General features: G+C 40.7%; 1 protein-coding gene across 3 annotated transcripts; it reads left to right on the top strand.

Moving 5' to 3' along the window:
- The first annotated feature begins 2,297 nt into the window (after window positions 1-2,297).
- Window positions 2,298-7,547, top strand: LOC306833156 (homeobox protein OTX2-A-like). Of its 3 annotated transcripts, none has more exons than XM_079358245.1 (4): window positions 2,298-2,409; window positions 4,853-5,069; window positions 5,311-5,462; window positions 5,873-7,547. In XM_079358245.1, the coding sequence occupies exons 2-4, from the start codon at window positions 4,973-4,975 to the stop codon at window positions 6,497-6,499; spliced, it is 876 nt and encodes a 291-aa protein (XP_079214371.1). In that variant the 5' UTR covers window positions 2,298-2,409; window positions 4,853-4,972; the 3' UTR covers window positions 6,500-7,547. The 3 variants fall into 3 exon arrangements, with proteins under 3 accessions (XP_079214371.1, XP_079214370.1, XP_079214369.1); XM_079358244.1 differs by having other exon boundaries at window positions 2,298-2,413; XM_079358243.1 differs by lacking the exon at window positions 2,298-2,409 and having other exon boundaries at window positions 4,693-5,069.
- Window positions 7,548-14,604: the final 7,057 nt, after the last annotated feature.

Here is a 14,604-nt window from a genome sequence, read left to right as displayed (position 1 = left end):
TTCACAGAAGAATGTAAAGCCAATATAATATCACAGACATGTAGTGAGCCGTATCAGGTGCTTGATATGGAAAAAAGTCATGGTGGGATTATTTTAATAGAAATTCTGATTGCAATATGATTCAGGATTATTGGAGAAAGATTTTTAGATAAATCCTAAATCAGCAGAACAAGGTCTGTAGATGTTCAGTGCATCATTACAATACTGCTTATTTTTTTTATTTTTTTTACACATTTTAGCTAAGTCCCAAAAATGTAAAGCCCCTACTTTTTTTATCTAGCACTTGATCACAATAAGATTTGAGTATTTGGATAAACCGAGCAGCCACAGTGACTGTGCCTTAAGGTCCATAAACATACATGTAACTCGTAGGCTCATCGGTGTTGATTTCCTCAGGAAAGAAACACCTGCTGTCCAAAGCTCATGCAACCTTTTCTGATAACACTGGAGTTCAATATCCACATGGACGCTCCCTTCAGTTTGTTGCTCAAACAACAAACCTATCAATAAATCTATCGATGAGACTGTGCAGATGGAAAAAATCCAGCATTTTCAATGTCCAAAGGAGTCGTGTGTGTGTGTGTGTGTATGTGTGTGTGTGTGTAACAGATGGGGCTGAGTGGGCAAGACATTGATTTGACCTTGAGATGGAAATCTGAACTGAAATGATGCAAACACTGGATAAAATAAGGATGGACGGACGGATAGAATAAAAAACAAAAATAAATATGAATTTTAAATAACAACTGATCTAATTAATAAAAATCTGATAGTCAGTGTTCTTATAATTTTTAGCCATTATTTGTTGTCAACATTCATACAGACCAGTTGTACATTAGGCTAACAAAGAGCTGCAGCAGGAGGAGGACGCGAATCCCGCTTCCTGCTGCCAGCCTGTATTATCAAACACACAGTGACAGAGTGTTATATCTCAGTCCCACGATTCTTAGCCTTCAATTCGTCTCCCTGCAGCAGGAGGAGAAAAGCGTGACTCCTTCAATCTGCCCGCAGACAGGAGGAGGGCAGATTGCCACAGACATTAACAAGAGACTTCACCTTTTTACAACCAGCAGCCCGTTTAGCTCAAACGCTCCCCCGGGCTGTCAGATATTTTCTGATGAATTATGAATCAGAGCTGGAGATGAAAGAGCTCTGTGGGAGCCAAGAACAACAAGGGAGCAGATCTGTTCGACTGTTTGTTTTAGGGAATCTCTGAGGGAAAATACACTTATGCAGAACATCTCGGCCAATAATGACCAACATCAAGTCACAATAATTACATTCCCCCCCCAAAATGTTTGATTTCCTGTTAGCACTGACTTCATCTTTGCATTAGATCTTAAACAATATATGATTTTCTCCATGGGGAGCATGTTTTTTATTGAGAAGGTTGTATTGATTTGAGTATTCTGGTCAAATAACCAGTAGCCTCACAGTCTGTTCATCCTGCAGTTAATAACCTGCTGATTGTTTGGGAGCATCAACAACAGTCAGTCCAGTCTGGACTGCTGAGGGCACAGTTTGGTCAAAATAGAGTGAAGCCATATTTAAAACATGGCATTTATACTCCATTTGGACATTTAGCTTTTCAATCCTGTATGCACAAGAAACGGCTGTATTGATTATCCAACCCAAAGATTTTTGTTCAAGTGGTTTAACCCAGAAAATGTAACTTTTTTTATTATATTTTTTTAAAGAATATATGAGAAAGTGTTGTGGGGGTGTAGCTTTGTGGGCCACCATCTCCTCCTCCCCTTAAAATCTCCTTTACAGGGTTACACAGAATCAAACCGTGACAGATCCCAAATAAATTTTTTTCCCACTTATCGCCACAAAAAAAAAAAAACTTCAATTGTGCTTGTTCACCTTTTATACTATTTAAATTCTGATGGGGGTTACAGTTATAATTATAAGCACTATAGGACGGTGATGATAGTTAACAAAATTATCTGATCATTTAGCCAGCCCAGGTGCTTAGCTCCGATTGGCTGCTTTAGATCAATGCATCAGACCTCCATCTAATACATTAAAGTTGATTATGAGATAAATATTTCATGTTGATTTTATTTAATTATGTCATTGTTAAGGCATAATTATTATTGGGGATTCGGGGGCCTCTGGGTTGATGTTGCCTCCACAAGGCCACTTTTTCTCCAACTGATGCATCCCCTCACACCTCTGCACACCATCGTTTTTTCTCTCATTTCCATTGGCTGCAAAAATTCCTCTCTCATCCTCTCTCTCTCTCGCTCTCTCTCTCTCCATAAATACTGAGCATCTCTGTGTATTATCCGCATCCAACGAACTTAACGGGAGGAAACTAATCACATGCATTTCACAGAAAAACACCATCTGCATAGGAGAGAGAAATACACTTTCATTAAGTAACACGCGTCGAAAAAAAACGAGGTAAGTAATTGTTTTTCTCCTTAAGCAGACAGACGTTAACAGAGTTACTGAGAGGAATACAGTTAGAATTTTGAAATCAGTCAGGTTCACGTGCGCTGGATTGAGCCTGCAGGGAGGTAATTGGAGAGGCGTAAACTTTTCTGCCTCGCGCCGTGATCTGCAGCGAAGAGTCATTCAAGCGATTAATAGCAGCCCACAACTTCAGATAATACTCTGCAACTGCTGCTGTTTGACTACATACTCCAAGCTTGAATATTTTGGAGTAGAAAACACACAAAGACAACTTGTAATGGATTGATTTGTGTTTAAATCATGGATCACAGGTTTTATTTAATTTGCAATAAAGGTTCCGCTTTGTTGGCTGTAAATACGCGTGTGAGGCATTTTAGCAAGGCAGTTTATTCTTGTTTTTTTTTTTTGGGGGGGGGGGGGGGGGGTTTGAGTCTCATAGGCCCATTTATTGTTTACAATGTACTATATCAAAAACGTGTGTAATAATAAGTTAGTTGTTATTAAGTGTCAGTTTGGGAAAGTGAGTGTCAGGTTTGGTTGGTCTGTGTTTTAGGGGGGCTCGGGGCTGGGGGGGAGGGGGGGTCTGGCAGTCAGCTGGTCTGATAAATACAATGCCAGGCTTTGTTTTATTTTCGTGACGCAGAAAATTGCGGAGGCCTGAATGCGGAGTCGTGGCTGGCGTCCTGTAATCAGGCCAGCGCGTGCCGTCCGGATTATCTCGTTAATTTCTTACAGAAGAAGAAAAAAACATCTCATGTAGCCGATCATAATTAATAGCTGCGTGGGAGGTTGTTTTTTTTTTTTTTAGTATTGAACGGATATGGTGCGACCGGTGGGTCGGGGTGAAAAAAAATGTGACAGATTGAGAATCGAGGAGTGGCCGTTATTGGCTGTATAAGAACCAGAAAGAGGGGAGCACCCTGGGGTCCTGGGAACTTTATGCTACAGGTAGGTGTCACTGGAAATGTTACGAGGCCCCATACAACAGCATATGGTATTAACGGTAATTAGCTATTATTATTGAGAGAAAAAAAGAAGAAGAAAAGAAAAGAAATAGGATAATACGGCCTAATAAGCGCTGGATTTGTGTATTGATTGAATTCAGTATTTTCTCTTTTATTGGCTTCTAGGCATGAAATGATGCTCTATGGAGCAAAAATGTCTATGATTAATTTAATGTATATTTAACAATATTTGTAGCTTTATTTAGTAGCTATTTATTTTTGGTAACAATTCTAACAGACCATGTTATTTTAGATTTTTCTAATAGACATTTCTTATTCAAACAAAAAACATTTTTAGTTTTTGATATTCCTCCCAACAATGTAGCATAATGTGTGACGAATTATTAATGAATGTTAAACGTTGTATACGTATATGAAAATGCAATAAAACATGTTTTAAACTATATCTTGTTAATAATAATATATTTTTTCTTATTTTGTGATTATAAATGTTTTTGTTTATAGAAGTCTTTGTCTAAATTTAACGGTAATGTCTTTAACAGATCTCATCCACATTGAGCTTTCCGTTATTCAAATCGAATTTTGAAAGTAGACTATGGGGTAAAAAAAAAAAACCTCTCGAATTTTATTTCCCCATCAGCATGCGTATACGTGTACATAATTGTAGTGGTCCATCTCCTTGTTTGTTTAGATTAAGATGAAGTGTTTTCCTCTAATCAACACTTATCGATAGTCTCACCTTCCAAATCTAATTACCGGGAGCGATTCATTAGCGGAGGAGGGGGAGTCACCCAGAGTGTCAGAAATATACCCAAACTAACTTTGGGGGGAGACCTCCATGTTTCTAATTATTTGGTAAAGTTGTCCTTCGTATTTTAATTTCGTTACATTTGAATGTACAAGGGTTTTAGTGGAAACCAACAATGGGCTCAAGATATAGAAATGAAGATGCTGAGTTGTATGTGAAAGCGCGCTCAGTTTGCAGTATTGGCCTCTTTGTTTGCGCCCTTAACTCTTTTGTTATCAGCATTACTTATCGGTCAACAGTGGGCTTTGTTTCTGCAAATGGCCCCCCAATCAGCTGTCTATTTAGCTTCGCCTAACCTGTGGGTATATGCTAATTGAGAACCCGGTAGGGGCCCACGAGTGTGCGCATTTTAACGACAATGTTTTGTTTTGGTGCTACTAGGAGAGGAGTGTGTTTGGGGAGGGGGTGTTAGTGGTAAGGGGCGGGGTTATAGTATCGGTTGGTGTGTGTGTGTGTGTGTTAGTGGGGGGTGATGGCGTAAACGCCAGTCAACCAGACAGAACATCCTCAGTCCAGCAGGGACAGCTGGGGGTCTCAACTCAGCTTTAAGAGCCCCGCGAGTGTGTGGACGCCCACTTGTGCAAAAACCGCCGCCGTGCGTAAAACCAGCTCACACAGACGAAACTAAACAACCATCCTGTTTTATGTCCCGCTTCAGGTGCGCCTGGACAACGTGAAAAAGCCAGATAGAGACGCAAGAGGATTAAAAGACGTACTTTTCGCCAGATTTTTCGATTATTTTTCCCTCAAATTGGTGCCCCTTCGCTCGAACGCCAGCATGATGTCCTATCTGAAACAGCCACCATACACGGTGAACGGACTGAGCTTATCTGCTTCAGGAGTGGACCTGCTGCATCCTTCTGTGGGATACCAAGGTAATAAACCATAGGATGCGCCATTTAAAAAATAAAAAATAAAGACAAGTTCGGATTGAAAACGAAATTCATAATTCATACAGCACCAGACAATAAACATAGCCTCAATACATAATTTAAAGTTCTCATTTTAAACATTTGAGTCAAGATATGTTATCCAGATATGCGTTTCAGAGGTTTGTCATTAAAAGCTATTATATATTATAATTTAATGACCATTTGTCAACTCACTTCTTTTCAGGTGCTCCTCGCAAACAGAGGAGAGAGAGGACGACCTTTACGCGGGCTCAGCTCGACGTGCTGGAGAACCTGTTCGGAAAGACCCGGTACCCTGACATCTTCATGAGAGAGGAGGTGGCCTTAAAGATCAACCTGCCCGAGTCCCGCGTGCAGGTCAGTCAAATATTTCAAAACTACAATGTCCTCTTTTCACAGATCAGTTGTCTTTAAGAGTCGAGAAAAGTAAAGTGTCGTCTTCATTGTCAGAGAAATGCTTGAGGGGATGTCGTCTCTGTGACTGATCACATTGGGTGTACAAACAAAACTTTATAAGTTACCCACTTGTCTAAAATATATCAACACTATACACGACTAAATTATGCTATTTGATGTCACTAGGCCTACATCGGATGTATATATAGATGAATATTGCGTGGACTTCCTGATAGGCGATTTCTCTTAATTTACCCAACCACTGCAGGGGTTTTGGAGTCCCTTTAAAACAATCAGTTGAATATCTCCACACTCATATCCCTAATGAGATTTAAGTATGCCAGCCTGATTCGAACGCTTTTTCATTGCAGGTTTGGTTTAAAAACCGAAGAGCCAAACACCGCCAGCAGGCCCAGCAAACCCAAAGTGGAGTTCAGAACAAAGTGGTCAGCAAACCGGTGAAGAAGAAATGCTCTCCAGTCCGAGAGGTCAGTTCAGAGAGCGGAGCCAGTGGCCAGTTCACGCCGCCCTCCAGCACACCTCTCCCGGCTGTGAGCAGCAGCGCAGCGCCGGTGTCAATCTGGAGCCCGGCTTCTATCTCCCCTCTCTCGGACCCTCTGTCCACTTCCTCCTCCTCTTCGTGCATGCAGCGCTCATACCCCATGACTTACACCCAGGCATCGGGCTACAACCAGGGCTACACGGGCTCCTCGTCCTACTTCACCGGGATGGACTGCGGCTCCTACCTCTCGCCGATGCACCACCAGCTCTCCGCCGCGGGTTCCACCATGAGCCCCATGGGCGGCAGCGGGGTGAACAGCCACCTGAGCCCAGCTTCCTCGCTCTCCACATCGGCGTACGGAGCGGCAGGTCTGGGTTTCACTGGAGCAGCGGACTGCCTGGACTATAAGGACCAAACGTCATCGTGGAAGCTCAATTTCAACGCGGACTGTTTGGATTACAAAGACCAGTCTGCGTGGAAGTTTCAAGTATTGTGAGAGGAGAGAAATAAAGGGACAATTTCTACAAAAAAACAAACAGACTTTATAGGCGAATTGAATCCTAAAGTTGGGCGCGACAAGAATTAAGGCCCCAACTTCTACCTCCAGGACTGCAGGTCTCACTTGTTGGGTTAATTTATTGAACATAGCCTACTGACTGATTCTCTCGATCTTTGATCAAGGACACGGAACAAATGTGCTGACCAAAAAGAAAAAAAAGGATCAAAAGAGTCTTCTAACTTGGGTTGAGTTTGAGGAGTAGGTCAGGTTTTCTTCTCTAAGCTCCTTAAAGACTCCCCTCTCTCTTGTCTTTTTTTTTTTATTTTGTTGGCACGCTGAAGGGCCCCTTTGATCAAAGCATTTGTGTGCATGTGTGTTGTGGAGATGATGTGTGTGTGTGTGTGTGTGCGTGAGTGAGTGTGTGTGAGTAAAAGCAGCTCGGATATGAACCTTGATGCACTATTAATTTATAAGAGATAGGTTTAGTAATCAGAGACAATCAGTCCGTTTGCGTTTGCTTATGTCTCCTTTATGTGTTTTTTGAATCATTTCCCCATGTGTTAGATTACTTTTTTTCTTTTTGTTATTTGTATGCAAGTTTGACACAAAAACCCAGCTGTGAATTTAATAGATTCATTTCCATATGTTGAGTGTTAAATAAATAAATTATTAAACGGACATATTAGTTGAATTGAATAGGGAGTGCAGAGTAAATGATATGGTTAATTTGAGCTGTAATGTGCTGTGAAAAGGACACAAACACACTAAATGACAATAAAGACCACTTGACCTGACCCAACACTGCCGTGACTGAAGTGTAAATCCATATATTTTCTTTGTTTCTGTCACTTTTGTATGATCTAATTTTTTTTATAATTTATGTCAAGCATAAAAGCCATGTAGACTTTTAGTGCCAAACTTCATGATCATTTCCCCAGACTTTCTATTTCTACACCAGAGTCCTTAAATTCTGCCCATGCCATGAGGAATGTGAGTAATGTTCGAGCTATGTTAATCTAGGCTCGTAAAGAGGATAATCCAACATTTGTATTGATGGCTTCTCTCATGGTTGAGGGTGCACCGCTGCTCAGTTCACACGGGGAGAAGAGAAAAGACTTCTGCTGTCCACAGGCCCAAATAAATAAATAATAAGAAAAATAAATCCTGACAGTGAAGTGGAATTAAAGGATGCTAAAATATAATTTGTTCTGTTTGTGATGCAAGAAGACAATCTGGGTACTTTTTAATCCGGCTCTGCAGACAGAATCACGTAGAACTCGTCTGGAATAATAGCCCGGCTAAATATCACGTGACATGAATTAACAAATCACTGCTTTATTTTATTCATCTTAAAAAATTGTGTTTTAGCTCATAACTTTATAAAGTTTATTTATTGGCCCAGATATCTGTTGCAGAGTTTGAGTTTACGGTTGAAGAGTGAGCAGGTTCAGGGGCTCGTGCAAGGATTAAGGACGAAGAAGACGAGGGAGGAAGAGGAGGAGGGGCTTGCGCTGTCTAATTACAAGTTGACTTCTTTAACTCTTTTGTGACTTTTTGCTGCCGTGTAGGCTAAGTGATTTGTTTTCTATTTGACCCCCAATTAGCACCAACAGACACACAATAACTGAGGGACAGACAAGTACACGAACACCGTCCGTAATGCACTTTGTTAAACACCAGGAAAAAACCTCAGCATGTTTTCTATGGATGACTTTGAATAAGATGTTCGTAAACAGTTCATGCAGCAGTCATGACAAAGTGGAAGTGCTTAATACTTGTGCTAAAAAAAGTCTCACATGATCTAAATATAAAGCAAAATAAAGGAAAAAAATAAAAATGAATTAATAAAATATAGGCCAATAAACCTGCAGGGCAACAAGGTGAATTTAACCAAGAAAATTAGTTAAATAAAAAAATAAGTCTTATTGGTGGTTTTTACAATGGTCTATAGTGAATGCTATTTAAGGGGGGAAATCCCCCATTGTAAACCTTTAAAATAATTAAACAGGCTAATCTACACGTAGCCTAAATATTTAAGCTCTTTTATTTTAACTGTGACAATGACTGTGGTAAATAAACAGTAAGCATGTAACAAGTGCATTGAACTATATACAGTATGTTGTTTTTATTTGCTCCCGTCCTGATATTGAAAACGTCAACAGGTCCAGTAGTATACATGTGCATAGAGTAAGTCGATGTGCCTGCAGGAGGACGAGGGCCCCGAGGAGCCTATCCGGTTATAATTAAACACCAGCAGAAGCAAAGCGGACATATGGGTCCGGCAGACGCGCTTCATTAATCCTCTCATTGCACTGAGGATGTTCAACAAAAACAAATGATCCTCGGAAGCTTCTTCTTGACTGAGGTAGACACCACACATGTTGTCCGCCGGCGCCCTAAGGCAGGTTTTCCCCCGAGAGGAGCCACTTCACCGCGGCCGGGGATTTAAAGGTTGTCCCGCCGGAGGGAGAGGAGGTCCGACCGGCCTGCGGGGGCATGGGAGAGCGGCACGTCCTCCATAGTTCACTAAATAACTTTAATCAAGTTTTACTGCGGACTAATATTATTACGTTAAGAAGAAACCACTGAGATTGTATAGGCTAGACATGTTTTATTATTGTTTAAGCCAAAACGGTTTAACCTAATACACATTTGTTTACAAACTTAGAGCATGCTATAAACCAAACCCAGATACTTGATTTTTTTTATTTTCCATGAAACTCCAAAACACCTAATTTTTTCGACGTTTTTTCCTGGGACATCGACAATCTTAAAAGCTTTTAAAAAAAATTCTCGCCCATTTATTGACATAATAATGTACACCTAGTGATACTTTAAGTCCAATATTTTAATGAACCTATTTTATGATCATTCATGGGTTTTTTAGACCTCCTTAATTGTGAAAATAATTGTGTTTTGATTTCTGGTACACTTTCAACACATCAGATAAATGGGTATTAAAAGAAACAGGCTACATTGTTTTGTTACTGCTGCTGTGTTATATCACCATGTTGTATTTTAAGACATCTTTCAAAGTAGCAGTTCAATATAATCACAAGAAGATTTATCTGTTTTGCACCTCAGTCAAACTTAGTCAACATTGTAGTTTATTCACGTGACTGGTTTTGTGTACTTTGTAAAATTAGATTTTAAAGCTTTAATGTTTTAACAGTTTATAGATGATTATGATTTCTAGACAAAAACAACTGTACTAAGCAGAATAAGCAGTTATTGTGTGGACACAGAAGTGGTCTGATTTCAAATAGCCCAGGACAGCTCATTTTAACAGGCTATCAGCTGTACAGTGTCACTGACAGGCGTCTGACTTTGTCCTCCAGCAGAGGGGGATTTAGTGAAAGTACTGGGGAAACAGTGGGGCAATCATGTGAATGCAGAGCAACGGCCGTTTGGTAAAGAGGATCTGGAGCTGATTTCTACATAAAATAAACAAAAAAATACTTTCTTTTATGAAGAGGAGGACATGGGAGATAAACGGCCAATTTGTTGGTGAGAATTTAACTGAAGACTATTGTTATGCATAAGTACGTGTCCTACATTCCCAGAGAGAGCACGTCTATTACATATCAACACAGAAACACATACATAATTCATCTGCAACAACAACAGTCCAGGAATCTCATTTAAATGAATGAAACAATAGTGTTTCTGTACTCGAGTCAGACTGGCGGTTAAGGAATATGGTAAATGGATAAAAGTACACAGCTGTAACTCTTTATGACCCTTTCTATCTGTGTTAAGCCATTAGAGTGATTTTATCTCCTGGATTACACAATCTGATGAGATTAAGCTCATTTCTGTCAGATGCTCACGCTAAATGTTACATGTGATGTTTTAATGGGACTTAAGGCGACACTAAATGTTCTTTTAATTGCTCCAAACACTCAGATATAGGGCTGAACTTGGACATAGGTTCAGCTGGACTGGTGCTCATTTCTCCACTTGTGTTTACAGAAAAAAAAAAAAAAAAAAATTAAATTTCTCTTATAGCAGCCTAATTCTTCCTTACGCTGGGGGTAAAGCTGACCAAAACACTGATTTTGTATGAACCGGATTGTTAAAAACTGATACAAGCAGTAAAAACAGACGAGGACCAGGACAGCCATGAGATAGTCGCTTGATGCAATGCTTGTTTAGAGGTTTAAATAAGATCCAGGGATACATAATGTCGTACAAAAAACAGCCCTATGGACTATACGTTATGTACCAATTGTGAAGGGTCCCGATATAATTGTTTTTTATTTTTTATTTATTTATATTGTGTGTGCCTTTAAGATTCTTTATCTCGTGTTTTTTTTAATTTAGCATTTTAAAGTATTTCCCTGTTTAGAGTTCATTGTTACAAGCTGCATGATGAAATGAACACAAGACACTTCTTTTAAAACTTCTGAATAAGTCTGACTTATTTATCATCACAAAGTGAGAGTAACCAGTGAAAGGAGCTGCCTGTTAACATCCTGTCATCCTTCTGCCTTCACATGTAGTATCGAATGGATGGAAACACTGAAGGGCCAGAACCTTTATGTGTGCAGATTTACTTGTTGTCTTTTACGGTGTTCATGTTTTTGCTAAGTATAACCAAAAGACAAAAAAAAAGCAGCTCCCAAAATGCTGACTTTGTTGCACATCATGACTATTACGCAGGCTACCCAGCTCTCTTATAATTTAAGATTTAAATAGCTGTGGAAAATATTTGGAAAAAAACCCCAAAACAAACCTGGACCTCCTGGAGTGTTTGCAATAATAATGACCGCTTTGGCCTTCTGTCAATGACAGTGGCACACCTGGTTTTAATTTTCCAGCAAGGAGAGAGACAATCTGCCAAACACGAGCACTTTCACTAAGAGATATAACAATATAGGAAAAGAGATTGTCTTCACCGTTCTGGTAGAGATACACAGTGTATGCAACATTCACACTGTGCTCTCATGAAGGTCTGGAGCGTTAGTATTCTATCTTTAGTCTGTTTGGAATCAGTGAAATGTTGTTTAAGCTCTGAGAAGTACAGAGGAAAGCTTACATAAGTTTAGAAAAACCCTTTCAAGGTTCATGGTGAACTGCTTTTAAAATCATAAATACATATCGGATTTAAATCTTATCCAATAATAACTACAGACATTTAACTTCAGCCTGTTATGAACGCATGCAAGCCACTTCTAAAAGAAATCACAAATGTAACACTCGATGAATTTTAAAGTGGGCCAGGATGTGAGCCTTGTGTCCCACCATGTGGCTGCAGTTACACATGTGACGCAATTGAGTAATAATGCAGAAATATTGACGTTTGAGGAATGCAGCAATGTTCAAACACACACACATGCAGACACAAAGCAGATTACAGGTTTTCAGTAAATCCAGCATATGTCCAAAGAATGAATTGCCATCAGAGAATTAGTGTTTAACACAAAGTTAATGCCTAGTCAATGTTTCTTTCTCTCATTTTAAGCATCCATTTAGCGTCGTGACCTCATGACCTTGGATTAGGTTGACAGTGGACATCAAGCCAACAAAGCACTCCTGCCTTCATGAGAACGAACCATTAGCAGGAAAATCATAAATCTCCTTATAAAAGCAACAGGGAGATGTCGTAATAACAGATTATACTTGTTTAATGGCCAAGTTTACATCCATAAGCTGAAGCTGAAAGCATTTTTTTTAACACAAACAGACTAAGTGGAGATGAATGGAGGACGCCCTATAGGACAGAGAAGGAGGCAGGATGAACAACCAGTCAAAAACACACCTGCATCAGGTTTTATTTCAAGTTTGTTTCGCCAATGTTCAGTCAGTGGCGACCTTAAACACCGGTAAATGTGAAGATGATCGACACGTTTGGAAAACAATTATAATACATTTCTCTGTAAACAGGAGGAGGTCATAATTGAGTAGATTTCAATAGTTTCATTGTGACTCTGTGAAAACTTAGAGATGAATATATTTGTGTCTGTTTTTACACGCGTGTAGAGTTTATAGAGGAGAGGATTTAACCACATGAAGGGAAACATGTCAGCAAGCAAAGCGTCAGTCGTTGCTTGAGCGTTGTAACACTATCTATCTATCTATCTATCTATCTATCTATCTATCTATCTATCTATCTATCTATTGAAATAAGTTAAGACAGGTTTGTCTGCTGGTGGTTGAAACTAAAACATGATATTTGGATCATTACTTGACCCACATTTAGGAGAAACACAAAGTCAGATCTTTATGAAGACATTTCACCGTATATGTGCTGCACGTTGATCGTCTTCAAGACGTTTTTTCAGATTGCAAACTACACACATGAACTCAAACACACATTCACAGGATGCCTCCTGTCTTGCACTGACCAAATTCAGCGATCATCTTAGTTATGAAGACCACACCATATTCAAAGTCTTTTCAAATTGTATCCGTTTCATCTATTCCTTTGCACTGTATGCAATGCATCGCATACCGAGGATACCTTGAATAAGGTCACAACTGTGCCAGCAGCTCAATAGTTGGACCACTTGTAGAAACACGGCGACCTCAACTGCCAAACATCTCCTGCACCGAGTTTACAACACAAGGGTCAAAGGTCAAGCGGGGCCTCCTACTGCTTGTCAAAAAACCTTAAAGTTGAGAAAACCTTCAACAACAACATCTACATCTATGTCCATAAGTACGACACATAGAGACAAATGAGACATGGTTTATTAGGATGAATTAAAAACAGGTGAGTTTCAGGCCTAGGTAGGGTCAGTTTCCTCGCTTCCTTTACGTACTGTCCTGCTCGCTCTGTGTCCATGTGGGCAGATGGAGAGGTGTACAGTGGAGAAGGACGGATGCAGAATTGGTTGACAGATGCTCCTCTCTGCCCACCCTGCGTTGTCTCAGCCCACCTGTTAATGGCGGAGCTGAGCTCCTGGACGCAAGCGTGTCTGCTGTGGACGCACGCTGGGAGGAGGCTGATGGGGAGGGGTGGACTGGGAACACTGGCACGTGCTTTCCTGTGGAGATCTTTCTCCTTTTACACAACATGTAACAGAGGCTAACGGTGTTAGCTCGAGGAGTGTGTGTGTGTGTGTGTGTGTGTGTGTGTGTGTGTGTGTGTGTGTGTGTGTGTGTGTGTGTGTGTGTGTGTGTGTGTGTGTGTGTGTGTGTGTGTGAGAACGAGTGCAGGAGCGTGTTTGCGTTTCCTAAAAAAGCACAGATTGTGAACTAATACACTGACATGTTTCTGGGTTTGTGGATCAATCATATGTGTGTGAATGTGTCAGTGTGCGTGTGTGCGTGTGTGTGTGTGTGTGTGTGTGTTTAGGGGAGCAGGAGGAGTGTGCCCTCGCTGCACCCCCACAGCCGCCACACGCCTGGCCACCTGTTCTGGGATTAGAGAGCATGCGGATTACACGCGTCACAATGGAGATACACAAACACAAATATGCCCTCGGCCAACAAAGGAAACACACACTGGACAGCCTCACCGCTAATCACTTCTAGCATCTTCAATATTTTGATAGTTTGGGGAATTATGACTCCGGAGGCTGAGCGTGACGTGGTGGCGGAGGTTTGTGTTTTTGTTGACAGATGCGTTTAGGGGCCATCTGAGAGGTCTGGAGCTGTGATTTACATTCAGTCTATGTTATTTTAACATGTGTTAATTGTGCGCGTGTGTGTCTGTGTGTGTGTGTGTGTGTGTGTGTGGGGGGGGGGGGTGGCAGTGTGCGTGTTTTCCGCTGTGAACACAACACACTGTCCTACTTTCCTACTATAAAAACACTGACGTAAACAGAGAAACCAAACAGGCGATCATCTCGAAGAGGTCATCAAAACAGAAAATCCCCGTCAGTGACAGCAAACCTCAACAAGATCAACAACAACTACGTCACAACCAATGGCAGTGCTCGCGTGTGTGTCATTAAAGAGAGCACACGTCCAGTTCCAACTAAACAAGGTTCATACAAAGACCACTCCAGACGCCTGTGAAGAAAGGTGACTCAATGAAGCACAGCGGGTCATTTGTTCAGCTCCAGAGAGGCTGACGACAATGACCTCATCTACTTCAGTCTGTGGTTTGACATTATTCTCCAGAGCTCTGACTCAGTTCTCCAAAAGAATTAAAA

The sequence above is a fragment of the Symphodus melops genome, assembly GCF_947650265.1.
Source record: "Symphodus melops genome assembly, chromosome: 1".
Taxonomy (NCBI): domain Eukaryota; kingdom Metazoa; phylum Chordata; class Actinopteri; order Labriformes; family Labridae; genus Symphodus; species Symphodus melops.
The sequence above is the reverse complement of the archived record's forward strand: the minus strand, read 5'-3'. Positions and strand labels throughout refer to the sequence as shown.